Source organism: Phyllobates terribilis, unplaced genomic scaffold (genome assembly GCF_046119375.1).
Source record: "Phyllobates terribilis strain yellow unplaced genomic scaffold, ASM4611937v1 Scaffold_8__6_contigs__length_399053987, whole genome shotgun sequence".
NCBI lineage: Eukaryota > Metazoa > Chordata > Amphibia > Anura > Dendrobatidae > Phyllobates > Phyllobates terribilis.
Genome location: NW_027362768.1, coordinates 375483743 through 375509528, shown reverse-complemented (window position 1 = coordinate 375509528; position 25786 = coordinate 375483743). Strand labels below are relative to the sequence as shown.

Below are 25786 nucleotides of genomic sequence, written 5' to 3'. Positions count from 1 at the left end.
CAGGTTATACCAGCTGTACACATATAATTATATACAGGAGATGCCCAGGTTATACCAGCTGTAGATATATATAATTATATACAGGAGATGCCCAGGTTATACCAGCTGTAGATATATATGATTATATTCAGGAGATGCCCAGGTTATACCAGCTGTACACATATAATTATATACAGGAGATGCCCAGGTTATACCAGCTGTAGATATATATAATTATATACAGGAGATGCCCAGGTTATACCAGCTGTAGATAAATATAATTATGTACAGGAGATGCCCAGGTTATACCAGTATGGTATCACTATACACGAGGAGATGCCCATGTTGCACCATTTTGCTCTCCTCACAGTAGTGAGCCATCCCCGTCCTCTCTAGGATTATTTCTGCGCGGCGGCTTTATTATAAATGCCTTCTCCCGGTTATTAGCCACGTTCTGTCTAATATTTGCTTAGTGAGAACATTTTTAGTAAATGAATATTTCTCGGTAGGGGGCTCTTCTTCTTCCTATAAACCAATTATGCTGCCCACATGATTGGCACTGCGGTTGTACGGCGGCATTATGATGTGAGCAGATAAGACACTGCGGAGTATATACTGTAGAGCGCTGCCCTCCATCAGGGGCGTTATGTAGTGGATTGTACGTGATTTGCATTCATGGAACCAATGACCAGAATCAAAATGATGCCCCCTAGTGGCTTTATGCCCTCATCAAGGACATTTGATGCCTCTGGGCCCTAATGTTGGAAATGAAGCCCACAGGTATGGTGGATCCACAATATCTGAATCCCCTATTGCTTGACCTTGGTAAAGGGGTCTGTCCTGTGGCCCGAGAGATATCACCACTATTTTTTGTCATATTTGGTAGATGCTGTAAATAATCGTTATGTGGCGTGGGTGTGGCAGATAAGGGTTAAATTTCTTTCTCTTTGTGAAACCTGATTTGCTCTGTGATGTGAGGATACATTTAGATGCCCGGGGTACAGGGTTCTCGGTATGGCAGCAATGCCAGCCCTCTCATAGTTCAGCTGCAGTTCTCTGCTCCAAGTTATTTAAAGATGGGCCCGGTGCCCGTGACTGGTCGGCGTAACTTCCCTGTAGATGGTTTACATTACCCTGAGCCGCTGACATTTCCTGTACTGGATTACTACTGCTCAGAGACATCACTCCGACTGTTGATCCCTTATAATATCTAGAAAACCGCCCCCCACCCCCCCCCTCCACCCTACCACATCATCGTTTATAATATTCATAGTGCCCGGAGGGGAAAGGGACTGGATTATTTACAAGCCTGGGATTTCATGCTGTTTAGCCTGAAAAATCTGCACCAGGGCTGGATGCTGTCCCCACAGCGGTGCCTTCCAGGATATCTCCATAGAGCTGCCGTCCATAGTGTCTGCATAGGAGTTAGTAGGGCCCACGTTGGTGCCATTCTTATCCACAGAGCTGCCATCCATTGTATTCCCTGAATGTTGTCTTCCATAGTGTCTTCATGGAGCTGCCACCCAGGGTGTCTCCTTTAGTTGTACCCATATTGGTGCCATTCATATAGTCCCCAGAGTGGTGTCATCCATAGTGTCTCAGAGGTTCCCACAGAGGTGCCATCTACAGTATCTCAGAGTGGTGTCACAATCACATGGTACCCACATAGGTGCCTTTCTAACTTGCAACAGGGCTTGACACTGTCCCCATAGCGGTGCCATCCATAGTGTTCCCACTGAGCTACCCTCCATATTATTTCTATAACAATGCCATCTGAATTTGCAGCAGGCCTTGACACTGCCCAATAGTCCTCATCAATAATGTACCCACAACAGTGCTATCAGTAGTGTCCTCACAACAGTGCCATTCAGATTTTCAGCAGGGCTTGACACTGCCACGGTAGATCCCATCCATGCCATCTCCATAGTCGTTCCATTCATAATGTGTCCACAGAAGTGCCATCCACGGTTGCCTTGTAGTGGTGCCTTCTGCCGTGCCTCCATCACGTAGATATAGCTTCCATTGTGCCCCCACAGCGGTGCCATAAAAAGTGCCCAAACACCTGTAAGAAATTACTGTCAGAGTTTCAGAAGGGCAGAACTTGGGCTTTGTGGACAGAGATGAGGTTTCCTTCCAGATTAATCTAAAAACATTTTGGGATTGTTACATAGATTTTTACCTTTTCAGGATATTTGAAGCCTCTTTAGCCTGTACATGAGCGTGTCCCCCCCAGTCATGGCTGTATCTAAGTTCTTCTTCTGGAGCAGGGGAGTCCGTCCCCCCCCCCCCCCCCCCCAGTATATCACCAGTATTGGTCCCAGTAATGTGGTGGTAGATGGTGCGGTGCTGATTCCTCGTCTCGCACGTCGCCCACACAAGACGTTCCCTGTTAATCCTCATCTTATCGGACGCGTTTCCTTCCAGTATTTGCTATGGCGTTACTCTTGTGATTTCAATCTCCCGGAGCTGATGATGTGAAATTTTATTTTTTTGGAGCTTGTCATATTTTACAGCTCCGATTCGCAGCCTTGGATTGTGCAGTCCTTGAAAATCTGTCTTATCGTGGACTCGATTAAAAAAAAAAAAAGAAAAGCAAGAAATAATCATAAGATGTAGAGACTGGAGGTTACACACCGCGTAATATATGGTCCGCAGATGGCGGAGAGTTAGGAGGACGACACATATTTATACCACCATATTGGCTGATCGAGACTTCTTCTTCTTCTTCTTCTTTTTTTAGTTGTTACCATCGAGAAACTTTTTAGATTTGCACAACTTGTAAAATGTATTTATATAGAAATCGCATCAGCCGGGTAAGAAATGTAACATTAGGGGCATCCATGTAAGATATTTCCAGCAATGCACTGTTGATTTTGTTTCCCTTTGGCTTCAAAATGTAACATTGTCTGTATATAGAGAATATGTAATTATATATTTAGAATAGGTAAATATTAAATAACCTCTTTAAGTTCTCTAATAAAATATTGGTTTGCTTGTAAAATGTTGATACAAAACTGTGCCGACTCTTTACAAGCCGCCCTTCATCAGGCCTACGAGACCTCGTAAGTTACATTGGACGGAGAAGCAGTGCGTCCCCTCCTGGGCTCAGGTTTTCACACAGTTATGAGACTTGGCTGCTTCAGGAAACATGAAATTTAGAAAAGGGAAAATTGCTCCACTTTGGGGAATCTTTTGGCCCTTTACCATGTGTATAATGAATTTGGCAGAACATACAGCACAAATGAAGCCGACCATGAGCTTCGTAGGTTGCATCCATAGTCCGTGGTTCTAGTCTGATCCCACAGGTCTATACTGGGCCGACTTCTGTCTATTATGCCCTAATGTCAATGGAGATGCTAATATTTACCCCTCAAACTTGTGGTTTATTTGCTTTTGTGCAACTACAACTCCCAACATGCCATGACAGATGAGGGCTGGAGATCACTACCGTAAGCTAAAAAACCCATTTTCCTCCTTTGCAATTATAGCAAAATAATACCGGCATGGTGTATGACAATGTGGAGAATCCTACAGTAAATGGATGAACTCTTCCACAGAAAATATAGATCCAGGACCCAGAAGATGGGAGATATGTGGTCCCTTAAATATTAGATGAATGACGGCCAAACCCAAATGTTTGCTGGGGTGTCTCAACGCTTTCCCAGGAGCAGATGTAGCGCCCCGAGGGTTCGGCTGCTACAGGGGTATTGCACCTCAGTCCAGAGGTGTGATATTCCACTCCCGGGTAAGGATGGAGTGTGGACCAGGGCTCAGTTAGCTGCATACAGCACACTCACCCCATTTCCGAGGGACAGCTCAACGGTGCTCCCACTAGACAGAAGTGCAGGCACGACAGCATCTGTCCCTGCTGGAGTGGGGAGGGAGGGGTGGAACACCCAGTGCTGTAGGGGCAGATAGGGGGCGGTTCCTGAGCGTAGGAAGGAGCCCATTGGTTGCTGGTCACCTGGGCTCATGGTCAGAGGGAGGTATAAAAGGTGGGCACCATCTTAGATCTAGGTTCGTTCAGCCAGAGGAGAAGACAGGGAGTAGAAGCTCTGTAGGAGCTCTACTCCAGAAGGCCTAGTGAGAGGCCGAGGAGGAGGTGAAAGGGAGCTCAGATTCTAGCTCATCTCAGCTCCAAGAGAAAGGAACAGAACAGAACAGGAAAGAAAGAGAAGAAGACACAGAGAAACAGAAGGGCTCAGGAACAAGAAGGTGGAAGGGACCCTAAGAACCCACGAGAATCCAGGGTGCAGAGTCAGGCAGATTAAGGGTACCGGATCCCAAGTTGGTGGAGGAGAAACTACCCTCAGCCAAAGACCGGTTGTCGTGATCATCTATTGGTGCGACACCTCATCAAACCTGCTAGGAAAGCACCATATAGGACAGCGGAGGACGGGGCCCACGTTTAACCGCACAAATCCGCTGCAGCCGGACAAAAGTGGGTCACTGGTGAGGCAGGCCAGAGAAAGGATTAAAGGGGGTCCTGTGCCATGCTCCTGAACTGCCTGGGAGTTGACCGAGCCCCTCACCTGGTGGACGCAGCACGGCTCGGGCGGTCACTGCCGACGGAAGTGACCCGGAACAAACGAACTGTGAGTAAAGACCCTGGACTGTAACTTGTTGTCCGTGTGCTCCTTCGCTCCTCCGGCACTACCGGTACTGGGACCTTCACCACCATCACTCCCACCATCCACTACACTGCCCTGGGGCCGCACTCTTCCCGTGGGGAGTCACACTACCCTAGCTGCACACCTCATCAGCCCCAGCGGTCTGCATGCAGCGGCAGTTCCTAATAACCGCAATCCACGGGTGGCGTAGTCGGACATTATCTCAAGTACGTAGCAGACTACCAATGGTCTGACCACCCTGAGCCGCGGGACCGGGCCGCCACTACTACTACCCCCGTCGTTCCCCTATCGCCCGGATCCGCGTGCCCCACGGCCCAGGGGGCGAGTCACAGACACCTGGGAAGACACCAGGATTGGACATGTTGGATCGCAATATGTCTGATCCTTTGCCACTGCCAGACATCTCTTATTTCCCTCTCCTGTTGGGTACACATGCGCAGCCAAGCTGTAAAGTGTGCGGCCCTCTTTAGAACATAAGCCTGTTTTTTTTTTAGGGTTCAGGAAAATGTTATGTGGCCCCTCTAACTTGTGATAAATGCCCGAGGTCCAGCTTTTGGATGGACATTTAAAGGGGTTGACCATTGTCACCCGCAGCCGGCTGCTAGGACCCCACTATTGGCCACCAGCGTCTAATCGGCCACCTCAATGAATGGATTTCCGTGATTTGTATCGACACCAGTGATCCTCTCTCGTGACACTCTTTGTGACCGCTCTCCATTCTGGTCTGGGAGTCCTGATCATGAGACCTCCACTCATCCTCACTCTAACTCCCTTTAAAGACAACCTGTCACTTTCCATAAAGATGTAATTTTTTACCTGGTGTGAAAGCCGTTGTTCTCCTGAATCCGGCGATACTTCTCTTTTGTGCCTGCGCCTCTCCGTTCCTGACGTATAACCTCCTCTTCCCTGGACATGAATCTAGTCTTTTTTTAGCCAAGAGGGTGTGGTTCTCAAGAATACGCCCACATAATAGCTTAGAACCACGCCCACTTGCCTAACATGACTAGATTTATATACAGGGAATAGGGGGGCGTATCTCGGAGACGGAGAGGAGCAGAAAGAAAAGAAAAACCTCTCCGGATTCAGGAGAACAGCGGCATTTACACCAGGTAAAAAAAATACATATTCATGGGAAGTGAGAGGTCCCCTTTAAGAGACCTCTAATTTTAGGTATTTCCTAGTTCTCTTTAGCAATCTGTCCGGCTCAGAAGTGATAAAATGTTTTTTGGTTATTTTTAGGAAGTAACACCTAAAACATTCAGGTTTCTATATGTGATTCCTTGTTTCTCTTCTTACAGATGATGGACCCTATTCCAAAGGAAGCAAAGACCTGTCGGGGAACGATGTCGCGTTGGTCTCCAGACGGCAAAGCATTCCAGGTCAGTCCCCAGTAAGATCAGTCACATCCCCCCAGCTCATCCAGCCATTGTGATTAGGTAACGACCCACTTTCATTGATTGCGCCCCCAACAAGCCCACACAATATATTAGGGGTGTACATGAGAAGGTCCTCATTATTTGGGTGCCCACCACTTTAGTGACCCCAAAAATCAGAACTTCGTTATACACGTCAAGGTCAGGACATGGTTAATGGGTGACGTCTCTCCCTTTTCTATAGGGGGCTTTTAGTCGGCTCAGGGATAAAACGGCACAAGAAGAGGGGCACCAATTGTGCTTGTGAGCTCCAGGATACATGTAGGTGTCCGGCTCCCCCCATGTAGCCGAGCTCTTGCCCCCTGGGCTAACAGTCGCAGTTTTCGGTGCATATCTTGCTGCTGAGGTTTTTGGCGAGTTTCTGACTTGCGTTTTCTTAACTCCCTCGAATAATCCTGACTCCACACGAGTCGAGTCGCCTCGGAGCAGCGGGGCCCCCGAAAATACAATTTGAATTTTTGTCAGGACAGAAATTAAACCACAGCGAGGAAGCATTAATATCCCCGCAAGGTGCCAACTGCAGTCATATTAAGACGTGTGCGGGGCGGGCGAGGAGCCGGCATGGGCCGCCGATAATTCCAGCAGCAGCAGGTGAGATTGATAGGACGAGGACTCCCGCAGAGCAGTCCGTCATCCAGGAGCCATCAGACCAGCGCCGAGTGCCAGCTTAACCCCTCCTCTGCCCTTTCCCTGCCACTTCTAAGTGCTAATTCAATTCCTATTCGTGCTACCAGCACATTTCATTGCTTTTCCTTCCTTTTTATGGGTCACTGAATATTTATATCACTTAAAGCGAAAACCCCCAAAAAATCAGTGAAAAGCTCTTGGGGAAAGAACACAAAGCGCCGGCGGGGAGCGCACCATCCAAAAATCAACTTGTTTTACCTATTGAACAGATTGGTATATCTGCTGCTGGGAAAGCTGGGTGATGACCCTAATGGCCACCGCTACAGTGTCCCCAGCTTTCTCAGGTTCTGGATCAGTACTGGTTATATGGCAAGATGTGACCTGGAAATGTGTCCCTACTGATTCTAGGCAGATTCAGGAGTCTTGGATAGTTGGGTGTCAGCCCCTGCGAGGGCCATAATGGCGGCCAGATTAGTTGTCAAAGACATTTTCTGCTCTCTAGCTGTATAACTAGAGCTATTCAGGACGGTCAGCCGGTATTTGAGGCCCTATCGGTTGTTACCCATCTTTCCTGAGAGCAGAAATGGCTTAGAAGCATTGTTAGTCAATGGCTTTGTCGGCTATGGACCTATTGGTCCCATTGGTGACTTGGCCGCGGCTGGACTGACTGGATGACCCATCATTGTCCTCGCCATCTGCAACTCCTAGTGGCCATTGCACGATGCAGAACGTAGTACCACAGGACTCCTGCATGACATATGGAGCCCACATCGCTGTAAATCAGCCTCCATCACGAGGGTCCCTGTGCAGCTTTAGTAAATCCCCCATGATTTTGGAGGACGGGAGAAGTCCTCATCCTTGGTTTCTTTGCTCCTCAGAGGAGTTCCGGGGAGTGACCATTGTGGAGCTCATCAAGAAAGAAGGCAGCACATTGGGACTCACAATCTCGGGCGGCACGGACAAGGATGGCAAACCCCGAGTGTCCAACCTGAGGCCGGGAGGCCTGGCGGCCAGGTGAGCTCTACGTCACAGCTCCCTATGGGTGAGGCTTCTGGGTTGCAGTCGTTTTCATAACCATTATATTATATATATATTTATCTACAGAAGTGACCAGCTGAATATCGGGGATTATATAAAGTCCGTGAACGGCATTAATCTGACAAAACTGCGCCACGAAGAGATTATCAGCCTGCTGAAGAACGTGGGGGAGCGGGTGGTGCTGGAGGTGGAATACGAGCTGCCCGTGGTCTGTAAGTCATGGTGCTATGGATGGGGTAAAGCACAGGGTCATATATCACCGGCCGTCTATTGTAAGAGTATTAGAGGGCACCAAGGAGCGCACAGGTCATAGGATGCTAAGATGACTTCTAAAATCCTTAGAGGGGTTGGAACAAGATTGCACTTTATTAAGGATAACTTATTGCGGGGTGGGACCCCCACCTATCCCGAGGCCGAGTGTCATCTGAATGGAGTGGAGGTCGGGCATGGCAGTCCCATAGACAGTGAATGGAGCAGAGCTGCACATGCTTGACCTCCGCTCCTTAAAAGATTCTCAGTGAATTTTCTCCTCTTCTCCAGCTCCAGATAACAATGCTGCCATCATCCCAAAGACTCTGGAGATCAGCCTGTGCAAAGAAGGGAACAGCTTCGGGTTTGTTATGAGAGGTGAGTGCAGCGGGGTTCAATTACAAAGACCCTAAAATTCCTATCTGCATCATTACAGCTCATTCTGTTTCTGGAAAGCTGGGGAACAACCAGTATGGACCCAGCTTTCCCAGACTCCTGAATGGCAAACTAGCTAGCACTGCAGCGCCACATGCCCTCCGTCCACACTCCTGCACGACACGGGGGATTTTGCATTTACAAATCTTGGAAAGAAACTCTCGTGGGAGCTGTAAAGGTTGCCATGTTTAATTCATGCACTTTCTACAAGCATTTCCACAATGACCTTTAATAATAAACTGTAGCCAGACCATATCAGCCTGGAAAATAAGTGTGTGAACACAGGCGAGCACGTGAGGCAGCGCAGGGCGGTCGCCCGGCACAGTATAAATGCTGCTTGCGGTATTTTTCCATTTATGCTCCATTGAGCTTTCACCCCCTGTTATCCTCAGTTGTGGACGGCCCTTGTAATTCCCAGAGGGAGCGGAGATCCATGTATAAAGCTGTACTGCAGCTCCGAGGCTTATAGAGGGGGGCAGCGTCTGTGCCCCATGAAGAATAGGGTCTAGCTAGTAGGGGGGTATCACGTACCATCCTGTTTGGGCGTGTCTGTTCCAAGGCACCCAAAAATTGCATGTGATGGTTTTTTTATATGTCAGGCAAGTGCCATTGTGGCCCATGACAAGAGGGGGGCGCTGCCAGTACTATAAGTGGCATATAATGGCTGGTAGGAGGTTGAAGTTACGTATTTCAAGAATATATTATCGGCTGGGTCTGAGGGGGGCTACGATGCACCGTGCAAATAATGGCTTCATGCACTTTGCTTTTCAGGAGGTGCACAGGACGACTGGCACAAATCCCGGCCTCTGGTGATAACCTACGTGAGACCGGGCGGACCTGCAGACAGGTATGGTGCCGGCACACGACGGGTTACCCGCAGCATTCGTGAGGGCGACAGCAGGCTCCGCAGTCTGGCATTTTGATAAATCCGTCCCCCGTATTACTTACAACAGGCGCGGAGCGGGAGGCATATTGCAAATGACTGCTAATGTGGCTTTAATTCCACAGCAGACAGTTTAGGACGGCGGATGAGCGACTCCACTAATTCCACCGTTAAATAAAAGTCCCGTCTCTTAGGAAAGATTTACAGACGGGAGAAGCAGCGAGCTGGATGTGTCTGACGCCTAAAGTACAACGGGGATCGACTGCAATCTGTAGTCTCCATACTCGGCAAGTCCGATAGTCCGGAACCGTCCATAGTCCAATAATCCACATCTTGTGCACAGCAGAGGGGTTGACTGTAGTAGATTTTTGGGGTGAGATGAGGATGCCCTGTTCAGATAATGTCAGAAGCAACAAAGGACTGCTGGAAGATTTCAGCTCTGCGTGATGAAACCCTAGGACCATGGATGAGGTCAGTTTACGGGATTGAGATCTATCGGCCATTATTCCGACTTCTCCGTGCAGTTCTTTCTCTGTTCCTCTCTCTGCCCGCAGAGCAGGTAATCAGCGCCATAATGGTACCAGCTCCGCAGGTCAGATAATATTCTAGTGAGAGCAAATGGATTAATGGCGGGAGAAGAGCGCTGCTGACCTGATTGTAAGCACCGGCGTCGGTGATGGGCGGCCGGCAGGGAATTCACTTCTTCCCAGTCTGGATTCTCCCTATCAATCCGTCTCCTCCACGTTTCACTATTTACTGATCCAACATCAAAATGGGATCAAGGAGATCGAGGCGTGAAATCATGTGCGAAGTGCAGCTCTGATAACGACCTAAAGCGTCTAATTCTTAGTGTCACTATGTAAGAAGAGTATTTGTAAGAACATTACTCCTATTCTGTTTCTTAACACTTACCAAATAAAACTAATAGTAAGTGTAGTAGAGAAAGCATGTACACAGCGAGTGCAGCTCTGGAGTATAGTACAGGATGTAACTCAGGATCAGTCATGTAATGTATGTACATAGTGACTGCACCAGCAGAATAGTGAGTGCAGCTCTGGAGTATAATACAGGATGTAACTCAGGATCAGTAATGTAATGTATATACACAGTGACTGCACCAGCAGAATAGTGAGTGCAGCTCTGGAGTATAATACAGGAGGTAACTCAGGAACAGTAATGTAATGTATATACACAGTGACTGCACCAGCAGAATAGTGAGTGCAGCTCTGGAGTATAATACAGGATGTAACTCAGGATCAGTAATGTAATGTATATACACAGTGACTGCACCAGCAGAATAGTGAGTGCAGCTCTGGAGTATAATACAGGAGGTAACTCAGGAACAGTAATGTAATGTATATACACAGTGACTGCACCAGCAGAATAGTGAGTGCAGCTCTGGAGTATAATACAGGATGTAACTCAGGATCAGTAATGTAATGTATATACACAGTGACTGCACCAGCAGAATAGTGAGTGCAGCTCTGGAGTATAATACAGGAGGTAACTCAGGAACAGTAATGTAATGTATATACACAGTGACTGCACCAGCAGAATAGTGAGTGCAGCTCTGGAGTATAATACAGGATGTAACTCAGGATCAGTAATGTAATGTATATACACAGTGACTGCACCAGCAGAATAGTGAGTGCAGCTCTGGAGAATAATACAGGATGTAACTCAGGATCAGTAATGTAATGTATGTACACAGTGACTGCACCAGCAGAATAGTGAGTGCAGCTCTGGAGTATAATACAGGATGTAACTCAGGATCAGTAATGTAATGTATATACACAGTGACTGCACCAGCAGAATAGTGAGTGCAGCTCTGGAGTATAATACAGGATGTAACTCAGGATCAGTAATGTAATGTATGTACACAGTAACTGCACCAGCAGAATAGTGAGTGCAGCTCTGGAGTATAATACAGGATGTAACTCAGGATAAGTAATGTAATGTATGTACACAGTGACTGCACCAGCAGAATAGTGAGTGCAGCTCTGCAGTATAATACAGGATGTAACTCAGGATCAGTAATGTAATGTATGTACACAGTGACTGCACCAGCAGAATAGTGAGTGCAGCTCTGGGGTATAATACAGGATGTAACTCAAGATCAGTACACAATATTTATTATATACAGTACAGACCAAAAGTTTGGACACACCTTCTCATTTAAAGATTTTTCTGTATTTTCATGACTATGAAAATTGTACATTCACACTGAAGGCATCAAAACTATGAATTAACACATGTGGAATTATATACTTAACAAAAAAGTGTGAAACAACTGAAAATATGTCTTATATTCTAGGTTCTTCAAAGTAGCCACCTTTTGCTTTGATGACTGCTTTGCACACTCTTGGCATTCTCTTGATGAGCTTCAAGAGGTAGTCACCGGAAATGGTCTTCACTTCACAGGTATGCCCTGTCAGGTTTAATAAGTGGGATTTCTTGCCTTATAAATGGGGTTGGGACCATCAGTTGTGTTGTGCCGAAGTCCGGTGGATACACAGCTGATAGTCCTACTGAATAGACTGTTAGAATTTGTATTATGGCAAGAAAAAAGCAGCTAAGTAAAGAAAAACGAGTGGCCATCATTACTTTAAGAAATGGTCAGTCAGTGCGAAAAATTGGGCAAACTTTGAAAGGAAGACCAAGAGTCACCTCTGCTTCTGAGGATAAGTTTATCCGAGTCACCAGCCTCAGAAATCACAGGTTAACAGCAGCTCAGATTAGAGACCAGGTCAATGCCACACAGAGTTCTAGCAGCAGACACATCTCTTCAACAACTGTTAAGAGGAGATTTTGTGCAGCAGGCCTTCATGGTAAAATAACTGGTAGGAAACCACTGCTAAGGACAGGCAACAAGCAGAAGAGACTTGTTTGTGCTAAAGAACACAAGGAATGGCCATTAGACCAGTGGAAATCTGTGCTTTGGTCTGATGAGTCCAAATTTGAGATCTTTGATTCCAACCACTGTATCTTTGTGCGACGCAGAAAAGGTGAACGGATGGACTCTACATGCCTGGTTCCCACCGTGAAGCATGGAGGAGGAGGTGTGATGGTGTGGGGGGGCTTTGCTGGTGACACTGTTGGGGATTTATTCAAAATTGAAGGCATACTGAACCAGCATGGCTACCACAGCATCTTGCAGCGGCATGCTATTCCATCCGGTTTGCGTTTAGTTGGACCATCATTTATTTTTCAACAGGACAATGACCCCAAACACCTCCAGGCTGTGTAAGGGCTATTTGACCAAGAAGGAGAGTGACGGGGGGCTACACCAGATGACCTGGCCTCCACAGTCACCAGACCTGAACCCAATCGAGATGGTTTGGGGTGAGCTGGACCGCAGAGTGAAGGCAAAAGGGCCAACAAGTGCTAAGCATCTCTGGGAACTCCTTCAAGATTGTTGGAAGACCATTTCCGGTGACTACCTCTTGAAGCTCATCAAGAGAATGCCAAGAGTGTGCAAAGCAGTCATCGAAGCAAAAGGTGGCTACTTTGAAGAACCTAGAATATAAGACATATTTTCAGTTGTTTCACACTTTTTTGTTAAGTATATAATTCCACATGTGTTAATTCATAGTTTTGATGCCTTCAGTGTGAATGTACAATTTTCATAGTCATGAAAATACAGAAAAATCTTTAAATGAGAAGGTGTGTCCAAACTTTTGGTCTGTACTGTATGTCACTGAGGGAGGATTATCAAATTGATTTTGAGAAGTAAATTAATAGACCACAGAACAGAGGAAACCAAATATTTATTACCCAGGATAAGCTACTGTCATAATTTTTTTTTTTTTTGAGAGGTGTTTAATGTTGTAGATGTCAAGAAAAAAACTAAAATTCTAATAAAAATTTGCAGGACTTTCATAAACAGGAGGTATGTTGTTTCTTGAGGCGCACTAGTTTTGGATTGATCCTCTTTCTGGACCAGCGGTCTACAATCTATGGCTGGGAGTTGTAGTTCTGCTGCTGTTGGTGAACGCTCCATCTTCCATGTCATGTTATATTCATCGTCATTATAATTCCGGCTTCTTCTCTGTTCTAATGACGTCACCCCGTATATGACCTTGACTGACCTGTTATTCTTCGTGCCGTCACGTCTGCCTTTCCCCTCATCAGAATGGTTTGTGACACCATAACCTTGTAGACCAGGCGCCCGAGTCCCTGCAGCACCCTCCTTACTTAAAGTCTCTTGATTTTTAACTTTAAATCAATGAGAAAAATTTCCATTAAGATATGCAGGTGCCCCGGCGGTGACAGGCAGACCTAAGCAGATTGTCCTGATCAAAGGGAGACGCTGTCGGATATCGGGGATGATTTAGATCATTTGTCATTTTAATTCGCTCAGTTTAAGCGCATGGAAAATTCATCCAGAAAGATAACAGTGAGAAATGCACGGACACCTGGAGCGGAGGCAAGGGTTGGAGACGAATGTGTTAAATGCCTCTATGGATCCTGCAGATATATCAGAACCAATAATAAAAGACTGCTATTCTATGTAACCAGCCTTTAATAATACTGCCCCCTATGTACAGGAATATAACTACTATAATACTGCCCCCTATGTACAAGAATATAACTACTATAATACTGCTCCTATGTACAAAAATATAACTACTATAATACTGCCCCCTATGTACAAGAATATAACTACTATAATACTGCTCCTATGTACAAGAATATAACTACTATAATACTGCCCCCTATGTACAGGAATATAACTACTATAATACTGCCCCCTATGTACAAGAATATAACTACTATAATACTGCTCCTATGTACAAGAATATAACTACTATAATACTGCTCCTATGTACAAGAATATAACTACTATAATACAGCCCCCTATGTACAAGAATATAACTACTATAATACTGCCCCCTATGTACAAGAATATAACTACTATAATACTGCTCCTATGTATAAGAATATAACTACTATAATACTGCCCCCTATGTACAAGAATATAACTACTATAATACTGCTCCTATGTATAAGAATATAACTACTATAATACTGCTCCTATGTACAGGAATATAACTACTATAATACTGCCCCCTATGTACAAGAATATAACTACTATAATACTGCTCCTATGTACAAGAATATAACTACTATAATACTGCCCCCTATATACAAGAATATAACTACTATAATACTGCCCCCTATGTACAAGAATATAACTACTATAATACTGCCCCCTATGTACAAGAATATAACTACTATAATACTGCCCCCTATGTACAAGAATATAACTACTATAATACTGCTCCTATGTACAAGAATGTAACTACTATAATACTGCTCTCTATGTACAAGAATATAACTACTATAATACTGCTCCTATGTACAAGAATATAACTACTATAATACTGCCCCCTATGTACAAGAATATAACTACTATAATACTGCCCCCTATGTACAAGAATATAACTACTATAATACTGCCCCCTATGTACAAGAATATAACTACTATAATACTGCTCCTATGCACAAGAATATAACTACTATAATACTGCCCCCTATGTACAAGAATATAACTACTATAATACTGCCCCCTATGTACAAGAATATAACTACTATAATACTGCTCCTATGTATAAGAATATAACTACTATAATACTGCCCCCTATGTACAAGAATATAACTACTATAATACTGCTCCTATGTATAAGAATATAACTACTATAATACTGCTCCTATGTACAGGAATATAACTACTATAATACTGCCCCCTATGTACAAGAATATAACTACTATAATACTGCTCCTATGTACAAGAATATAACTACTATAATACTGCCCCCTATATACAAGAATATAACTACTATAATACTGCCCCCTATGTACAAGAATATAACTACTATAATACTGCCCCCTATGTACAAGAATATAACTACTATAATACTGCCCCCTATGTACAAGAATATAACTACTATAATACTGCTCCTATGTACAAGAATGTAACTACTATAATACTGCTCTCTATGTACAAGAATATAACTACTATAATACTGCTCCTATGTACAAGAATATAACTACTATAATACTGCCCCCTATGTACAAGAATATAACTACTATAATACTGCTCCTATGCACAAGAATATAACTACTATAATACTGCTCCTATGCACAAGAATATAACTACTATAATACTGCTCCTATGCACAAGAATATAACTACTATAATACTGCCCCCTATGTACAAGAATATAACTACTATAATACTGCCCCCTATGTACAAGAATATAACTACTATAATACTGCCCCCTATGTACAGGCATATAACTACTATAATACTGCTCCCTATGTACAAGAATATAACTACTATAATACTGCCCCCTATGTACAAGAATATAACTACTATAATACTGCTCCTATGTACAAGAATATAACTACTATAATACTGCCCCCTATGTACAAGAATATAACTACTATAATACTGCTCCTATGCACAAGAATATAACTATAATACTGCCCCCTATGTACAAGAATATAACTACTATAATACTGCTCCTATGCACAAGAATAAAACTACTATAATACTGCCCCCTATGTACAAGAATATAACTACTATAATACTGCCCTCTATGTACAAGAATATAACTACTATAATACTGCCCTCTATGTACAAGAATATAACTACTATAATACTGCCCTCTATGTACAAGAATATAACTACTATAATACTGCCCTCTATGTACAAGAATATAACTACTATAATACTGCCCTCTATGTACAAGAATACAACTACTATAATACTGCCCCTATGTACAAGAATATAGCTACTATAATACTGCCCCCTATGTACAAGAATATAACTACTATAATACTGCCCCCTATGTACAAGAATATAACTACTATAATACTGCCCCCTATGTACAAGAATATAACTACTATAATACTGCCCCCTATGTACAAGAATATAACTACTATAATACTGCCCCCTATGTACAAGAATATAACTACTATAATACTGCCCCCTATGTACAAGACTATATCTGCTATACTATTGTCTGTAATGGATTATTCTCCTGAGTTTGGTGACTTTCTTCGCTCCTCTTGACATTTTTTCCCTTTCAGGGAAGGAACTTTGAAAGTTGGGGACAGGATTTTGTGTGTGGACGGCATCGCTCTACACAATGTTCCTCTCTGTGACGCTCTGAACATTCTCCGGCAGTGCAGCCAGGAGGCAGTCTTCCAGATTGAATATGATGTTGCTCTTATGGGTGAGCTTGTGTTTCTTCGGAGGGAAATGCAGTATATTGTACAGTATTCAACTTTACAGAAGACAAAACTTATTTAAGAATTTAGATAAAAGAAATATTCTATAAATAAATGTCCTTGATTTGAAATTACATCTCCATTCTTTGCTGGGGCAGTTACTTTCCTACAGGGTTTCCACTGCCTGCATCTGTCCCTGTGCGGATTACTGAAGACCATTTTCTTTTTTTTAGTTCAATAGAAACTGTAAAGATTTGTGTACAGGGAGCTCCCCCTAGTGGTGGCTACAGACAGAATCTTATCAGGGACATGCATAGAAATCACTGGGCCCCATAGCAATAGTTCTGTTTGCCTAACCACAACTCCCCAAAAAACAAAGAAACCTTAATATTCAGCAGTCACCGAAGAGCATATCTCACAACTTTGCAGCCATTTTACTCCTATATAGTCCTCCATACAGTATTATGGGCACCACATAGTCCTCCATACAGTATTATGGGCACCACATAGTCCTTCATACAGTATTCTGGGCACCACATAGTCATCCATACAGTATAATGGCCCCACATAGTCCTCCATACGGTCTAATGGGCCCCACATAGTCCTCCATACAGTATTATGGGCACCACATAGTCCTCCATACAGTATAATGGGCCCCACTTAGTCCTTCATACAGTATAAAGGGCCCCACATAGTCCTCCATACAGTATAATGGCCCCACATAGTCCTCCATACAGTATAATGAGCCCAACATAGTCCTCCATACAGTATAATGGCCCCACATAGTCCTCCATACAGTATAATGGGCCCCACATAGTCCTCCATACAGTATAATGGGCCCCACATAGTCCTCCATACAGTATAATGGGCCCCACATAGTCCTCCATACAGTATAATGGGCCCCACATAGTCCTCCATACAGTATAATGGGCCCCACATAGTCCTCCATACATAAAAAATAAACAAACAAATACCTCTCCCCATTCGCCCGCTGCTCCAGTCTTCTGACCCTCTGCACTTCTCGGCACAGTGGGCGCGCTGTAGTGTGGTCATTGCATCCCCTGCTCTGAGACGTCACAGAGCTCAGACACAGAGGGGGAATGATGGGTAAGGGAGCTTAGCTGACCGCTCCTTCTCCTATAATTTTTAACAGTATCGGCCCCCGACTCACGGGCCCCATAGCGGCTGTATGGTATATCGCCATTGGTGCTACGCCGCTACTTATCTTGTATCTCTGTATACAGGGAGCTCCCCCTAGTGGGGGCTGCAGACAGAATCTTATCATGTATCTCTGCATACAGGGAGCTCCCCCTAGTGGTGGCTGCAGACAGAATCTTATCATGTATCTCTGTATACAGGAAGCTCCCCCTAGTGGTGGCTGCAGACAGAATCTTATCATGTATCTCTGTATACAGGGAGCTCCCCCTAGTGGTGGCTGCAGACAGAATCTTATCATGTATCTTTGTATACAGGGCGCTCCCCCTAGTGGTGGCTGCAGGCAGAATCTTATCATGTATCTGTTATGATCTGCTATAGGGACTAAGGAAAGACAGGAGAACTGTCCCTACAATAGAACTAAACTAGATCCCTACGATGTAACGGGGAACCTGATCCTGCGATCAGACCCGCTAAAGTCCTCGGCTAGTCTGAACGAAGACCTATAGATGTGAGGGAGGGAGCCCTACAAGAACTAGGGACTGGGATAAGTTGGACACCTCCTAGCAGAAATAGTAGCAGTCAAAGACAAACACACAACAAAAAGCATAGAGGTCAGAAGACCTAGCAAAAACTAACAGAGAACGGCAACAGAGCACCAAGCTAGCTCAAGAGTAGTAAATACAATGAAGTCCAGCAAGACCAGGAGGGCGGAGCCAGATTAAATAGGCAAAAATGGTCATGTGACCAGCAAACTAAAAAAAAACCTAACAGGAGAGTTCTAACAGTATCTTTGTATACAGGGCGCTCCCCCTAGTGGTGGCTGCAGGCAGAATCTCATCATGTATCTCTGTATACAGGAAGCTCCCCCTAGTGGAGACTGCAGACAGGATCCTATGTATCTCTGTATACTGGGAGCTTCCCCTAGTGGTGGCTGCAGACAGAATCTTATCATGCTTCTCTGTATACAGGGAGCTCCCCCTAGTGGTGGCTGCAGACAGAATCTTATCATGTATCTCTGTATACAGGGAGCTCCCCCTAGTGGTGACTGCAGACAGGATCTTATCATGTATCTCTGTATACAGGGCACTCCCCCTAGTGGTGGCTGCAGGCTGAATCTTATCATGTATCTTTGTATACAGGGCGCTCCCCCTAGTGGTGGCTGCAGGCAGAATCTTATCATGTATCTTTGTATACAGGGCGCTCTCCCTAGTGGTGGCTGCAGGCAGAATCTTATCATGTATCTCTGTCTACAGGGAGCCCCCCCCCCCCCTAGTGGTGACTGCAAGCAGAATCTTATCATGTATCTCTGTATACAGGGAGCTCCCCCTAGTGGTGGCTGCAGACAGAATCTTATCATGTATCTTTCCAGAGGAAGCTCCCCCTAGTGGTGGCTGCAGACAGTATCTTATCATGTATTATTATTATTGCGCCATTTATTCCATGGCGCTTTACATGTGAAAAGGGATATACATAGCAAAAACAAGTGCAATAATCTTGAACACAATGTGACGGCGACTGGTACAGGAGGAGCGAGGACCCTGCCCGCGAGGGCTCACAATCTACAAGGGTTGGATGAGGATACAGAAGGTGAGGGTAGAGCTGGTCATGCAGCGGTGGTTACTGCAGGTTGTAGGCTTGTCATATCTCTGTATTCAGGGAGCTCCCCCTCGTGGTGGCTGCAGACAGGATCTTATCATGTATCTCTGTATACAGGGCGCTCCCCCTCGTGGTGGCTGCAGACAGAATCTTATCATGTATCTTTCCACAGGAAGCTCCCCCTAGTGGTGGCTGCAGACAGTATCTTATCATGTATTATTATTATTATTTATTATTATAGCGCCATTTATTCCATGGCGCTTTACATGCGAAAAGGGATATACATAGCAAATACAAGTGCAATAATCTTGAACACAATGTGACAGCGACTGGTACAGGTGGAGCGAGGACCCTGCCCGCGAGGGCTCACAATCTACAAGGGATGGGTGAGGATACAGAAGGTGAGGGTAGAGCTGGTCGTGCAGCGGTATGGTGGAACGAGGACCCTGCCCGCGAGGGCTCACAATCTACAAGGGATGGGTGAGGATACAGAAGGTGAGGGTAGAGCTGGTCATGCAGCGGTGGTTACTGCAGGTTGTAGGCTTGTCATATCTCTGTATACAGGGAGCTCCCCCTAGTGGTGGCTGCAGACAGGATCTTATCATGTATCTCTATATACAGGGAGCTCCCCCTAGTGGTGGCTGCAGGTAGTTATGTGATGACTTTCTATCTCTATACAGGAGATTTTCACCTCTACAGTAGACACTGTAATGACTGATACACTGTAGCATTATATCTGGTGGTCCTCTTCGCTGGTTGGGATTTCAGTCCTGGCTGGTGACTTTATATATGGCGGTGCAGGCGGGAGGCAGGGGCTTCTCTTACTGTGGTGTGTGTACCAGTCCTGGCAAGTTGTTCTCCTCACTCCACTAGGAACAGAACGGCAGATCACTGATGCGTTTCGCTAGGAGTCATTTAACACGTTGTAACCCTCCGAGGCGCCGTCACCCCACTTATCATCTGATGCAGGAAATTAATTGATTGGAGCAGTTCCAGCGTCTTCTCTGTGGACTCCAGTAAAGAGCGAGTAACTCGTGGAGGACTGAACTCTGCTTTATATTCTAGGCCATTGTGTATATACAAGATAAGCCTCTATCTACAAAGACTGACCAGCACCTACTAATAGAATGAAGCAGGTGTGAACAGGTGCAACCAATACAGCCGCCTCTGTGAGCGCGGAGATGTATGGAAATATTACTATAGAAACTTTACTGCATCACTGCTATAGAATATACTTATAAAATGAAGGTGCACAAATTGTCCAATTCATGAGCGCCCAGCAGCCACGACGAGGAGACCTCTCTCTGAATGGACGCTAACCTGATATTAATCAGACGTGCCTCGCCCGGGCAGGGGGTGACGACCTCCATATTTGCTGAGCTCCTCCTATCGGACTAAGGCTGGTCTTAATTAGTGCTGGATCCTATGGATCCTTCCTGCCCTTATATTTGTAGCTTTCATCCCGAAAGAGGCAAGTCTGATAAATATTAGGTCAGTGTCCCATCAAAGTAAGGCCGTCTTGTTGTGCCCGGTGAGCTCACACTAATTGGCCAATTTGTGCACCAAGTATCTTCATTTTATAGGTATATTCCATATGGCAGTAATGTCGTTTATATTCCATATATTCCATGTTTGCTTACAGCATATACTGGCTCTCAGAGAGGCGGCTTTATTACGTCTTTGTATCTGTTAGTCTTATCTATTTCTATCTATATCATCACCAGACACTGTGACAAACGCATCAGGACCCCTGCTAGTGGAAATAGCCAAGACCCCAGGATCCACGCTGGGAATATCTCTTAGCACTGGCACTCACCGCAACAAGCAAGTCATAATTATCGACAAAGTCAAGCCTGCCAGCGTGGTTGACCGGTAAGTATCTCCCAGGGAAAGTCATTTACATTACTTATCCTGTACTGATCCTGAGTTACATCCTGTATTATACCCTAGAGCTGCACTCACTATTCTGCTGGTGCAGTCACTGTGTACATACATTACATTACTGATCCTGAGTTACCTCCTGTATTATCCTCCAGAGCTGCACTCACTATTCTGCTGGTGCAGTCACTGTGTACATACATTACATTACTGATCCTGAGTAACATCCTGTATTATACTCCAGAGCTGCACTCACTATTCTGCTGGTGAAGTCACTGTGTACATACATTACATTACTGATCCTGAGTTACATCCTGTATTATCCTCCAGAGCTTCACTCACTATTCTGCTGGTGCAGTCACTGTGTACATACATTACATTACTGGTCCGGAGTTACATCCTGTATTATACCCCAGAGCTGCACTCACTATTCTGCTGGTGCAGTCACTGTGTACATACATTACATTACTGATCCTGAGTTACCTCCTGTATTATCCTCCAGAGCTGCACTCACTATTCTGCTGGTGCAGTCACTGTGTACATACAGTCATATGAAAAAGTTTGGGCACCCCTATTAATCTTAAGCTTAATGTTTTATAAAAATTGGTGTTTTTGCAACAGCTATTTCAGTTTGATATATGTAATAACTGTTGGATACAGTAATGTTTCTGCCTTGAAATGAGGTTTATTGTACTAACAGAAAATGTGCAATCTGCATTCAAACAAAATTTGACAGGTGCATAAGTATGGGCACCTCACCAGAAAAGTGACATTAATATTTAGTAGATCCTCCTTTTGCAAAAATAACAGCCTCTAGTCGCTTCCTGTAGCTTTTAATGAGTTCCTGGATCCTGGATGAAGGTATTTTTGACCATTCCTCTTTACAAAACAATTCCAGTTCAGTTAAGTTTGATGGTCGCCGAGCATGGACAGCCTCTTCAAATGATCCCACAGATGTTCAATGATATTCAGGTCTGGGGACTGGGATGGCCATTCCAGAACATTGTAATTGTTCCTCTGCATGAATGCCTGAGTAGATTTTGAGCGGTGTTTTGGATCATTGTCTTGCTGAAAGATCCATCCCCTGCGTAACTTCAACTTTATCACTGATTCTTGAACACTATTGCCAAGAATCTGCTGATACTGAGTGGAATCCATGCGTCCCTCAACTTTAACAAGATTCCCAGTGCCGGCATTGACCACACAGCCCCAAAGCATGATGGAACCTCCACCAAATTTTACTGTGGGTAGCAAGTGTTTTTCTTGGAATGCTGTGTTTTTTTGCCACCATGCATAACGCCTTTTTGTATGACCAAATAACTCAATCTTGGTTTCATCAGTCCACAGGACCTTCTTCCAAAAAGAAATTGGCTTCTTCAAATGTGCTTTTGCATACCTCAGCCGACTCTGTTTGTGCGTACTTGCAGAAACGGCTTCTTTCGCATCACTCTCCCATACAGCTTCTCCTTGTGCAAAGTGCGTTGTATAGTTGACCGATGCACAGTGACACCATCTGCAGCAAGTTGATGCTGCAGCTCTCTGGAGGTGGTCTGAGGATTGTCCTTGACTGATCTCACCATTCTTCTTCTCTGCCTTTCTGATGTTATTCTTGTCCTGACACTTCTGGCCTTAACAAGAACTGTCCCTATGTTTTTCCATTTCCTTACTATGTTCCTCACAGTGGAAACTGACAGGTTAAATCTCTGAGACAGCTTTTTGTATCCTTCCCCTGAACAACTATGTTGAATAATCTTTGTTTTCAGATCATTTGACAGTTGTTTTGAGGAGCCCATGATGCCACTCTTCAGAGGAGATTCAAACAGGAGAACAACTTGCAAGTGGCCACTTTAAGTAGCTTTTCTCATGATTGCATACACCTGGCTATAAAGTTCAAAGCTCAATGAGGTTACAAAACCAAAAAAATTGCTTTAGTAAGTCAGTAAAAAGTAGGCAGGAGTATTTAAAACAAGAAAATGATAAGGGTGCCCATACTTATGCACTGGTCAAATTTTGTTTGAATGCAGATTGCACATTTTCTGTTAGCACAATAAACCTCATTTCAAGGCAGAAACATTACTGTGTCCAACAGTTATTACATATATCAAACTGAAATAGCTGTTGCAAAAACACCAATTTTTATAAAACATTAAGCTTAAGATTAATAGGGGTGCCCAAACTTTTTCATATGACTGTACATTACATTACTGATCCTGAGTAACATCCTGTATTATACTCCAGAGCTGCACTCACTATTCTGCTGGTGAAGTCACTGTGTACATACATTACTGATCCTGAGTTACATCCTGTATTATCCTCCAGAGCTTCACTCACTATTCTGCTGGTGCAGTCACTGTGTACATACATTACATTACTGGTCCGGAGTTACATCCTGTATTATACTCCAGAGCTGCACTCACTATTCTGCTGGTGCAGTCACTCTGTACATACATTACATTACTTATCCTGTACTGATCCTGAGTTACATCCTGTATTATACCCCAGAGCTGCACTCACTATTCTGCTGGTGCAGTCACTGTGTACATACATTACTGATCCTGAGTTACATCCTGTATTATACCCCAGAGCTGCACTCACTATTCTGCTGGTGCAGTCACTGTGTACATACATTACATTACTGATCCTGAGTTACATCCTGTATTATACTCCAGAGCTGCACTCACTATTCTGCTGGTGCAGTCACTGTGTACATACATTACATTACTGATCCTGAGTTGCATCCTGTATTATACCCCAGAGCCGCACTCACTATTCTGCTGGTGCAGTCACTGTGTTCATACATTACATTACTTATCCTGTACTGATCCTGAGTTACATCCTGTATAATCATCCAGAGCTGCACTCACTATTCTGCTGGTGCAGTCACTCTGTACATACATTACATTACATATCCTGTACTGATGCTGAGTTACATCCTGTATTATACTCCAGAGCTGCACTCACTATTCTGCTGGTGCAGTCACTGTGTACATACATTACATTACTGATCCTGAGTTACATCCTGTATTATACTCCAGAGCTGCACTCACTATTCTGCTGGTGCAGTCACTGTGTAGATACATTACATTACTGATCCTGAGTTACATCCTGTATTATACCCCAGAGCTGCACTCACTATTCTGCTGGTGCAGTCACTGTGTACATACATTACATTACTTATCCTGTACTGATCCTGAGTTACATCCTGTATTATACCCCAGAGCTGCACTCACTATTCTGCTGGTGCAGTCACTGTGTTCATACATTACATTACTTATCCTGTACTGATCCTGAGTTACATCCTGTATAATCATCCAGAGCTGCACTCACTATTCTGCTGGTGCAGTCACTCTGTACATACATTACATTGCTGATCCTGAGTTACATCCTGTATTATACCCCAGAGCTGCACTCACTGTTCTGCTGGTGCAGTCACTGTGTACATACATTACATTACTGATCCTGAGTTACATCCTGTATTATACCCCAGAGCTGCACTCACTATTCTGCTGGTGTAGTCACTGTGTTCATACATTACATTACTTATCCTGTACTGATCCGGAGTTACATCCTGTATTATACCCCAGAGCTGCACTCACTATTCTGCTGGTGCAGTCACTGTGTACATACATTACATTACTTATCCTGTACTGATCCTGAGTTACATCCTGTATTATACTCCAGAGCTGCACTCACTATTCTGCTGGTGCAGTCACGGTGTACATACATTACATTACTGATCCTGAGTTACATCCTGTATTATACTCCAGAGCTGCAATCACTGTTCTGCTGGTGCAGTCACTGTGTACATGCATTACATTACTTATCCTGTACTGATCCTGAGTTACATCCTGTATTATACTCCAGAGCTGCACTCACTATTCTGCTGGTGCAGTCACTGTGTTCATACATTACATTACTGATCCTGAGTTACATCCTGTATTATACTCCAGAGCTGCACTCACTATTCTGCTGGTGCAGTCACTGTGTACATACATTACATTACTGATCCTGAGTTACATCCTGTATTATACTCCAGAGCTGCACTCACTATTCTGCTGGTGGCATCACTGTGTACATACATTACATTACTGATCCTGAGTTACATCCTGTATGATACTCCAGAGCTGCACTCACTATTCTGCTTATGTAGCAGGAAATGTTGGGAGATTTTACCTTTAATTCTGTATAACTCTAGTGATTGTCTTTCCCGTATGTTTTTTATTCCCGCAATAAATGCTGCTCCATCTGCGTGCTGACAAGGTCCTTCCCTGTACAGACGTTTGGTGTAGACTTTGCTTTTTCTGCAGGACTTAGTAGCAGTCAATCACTGATTTTGGGGCTGCTGACAATCCCTTGGTGGACTTGCTCCTTTGTGTTGCAGGTGCGGCGCCCTTCACCCCGGTGATCACATCCTCTCCATAGACGGCACCAGTACGGAGCATTGCACTGTGATGGAGGCTACGCAGCTGCTGGCGAGCACCACGGAGAATGTGAAGCTGGAGATCCTCCCGGCTCATCACAGCCGGCTCTCTCTGCGGCCCCCAGAGACTGGTCAGTCCGTGAGCTCGCTGCATGCGGAGTTCCCCCGGGGGCGGTGTGACGGGATCTCAGGCCTGGTGAAGGTCGGAGCCGGCTGCCTGCAGT

General features: G+C 44.6%; 1 protein-coding gene across 7 annotated transcripts in view; it reads left to right on the top strand.

The window, feature by feature from the left end:
- GRIP2 (glutamate receptor interacting protein 2) overlaps nucleotides 1-25786 on the top strand; it is a 335176-nt gene that overhangs the window by 292762 nt on the left and 16628 nt on the right. For all 7 annotated transcript variants that reach the window (XR_012247816.1, XM_073644979.1, XM_073644977.1 and 4 more), the window contains exons 2-9: nucleotides 5909-5989; nucleotides 7549-7684; nucleotides 7775-7920; nucleotides 8249-8335; nucleotides 9164-9239; nucleotides 16370-16515; nucleotides 20989-21136; nucleotides 25524-25693. Coding sequence is in view for 6 of the 7 variants with exons in the window: in XM_073644979.1 (XP_073501080.1) it covers nucleotides 5909-5989; nucleotides 7549-7684; nucleotides 7775-7920; nucleotides 8249-8335; nucleotides 9164-9239; nucleotides 16370-16515; nucleotides 20989-21136; nucleotides 25524-25693 (990 nt within the window). In the remaining variant the exon portion in view is untranslated. The remainder of the gene's footprint in view (nucleotides 1-5908; nucleotides 5990-7548; nucleotides 7685-7774; nucleotides 7921-8248; nucleotides 8336-9163; nucleotides 9240-16369; nucleotides 16516-20988; nucleotides 21137-25523; nucleotides 25694-25786) is intronic.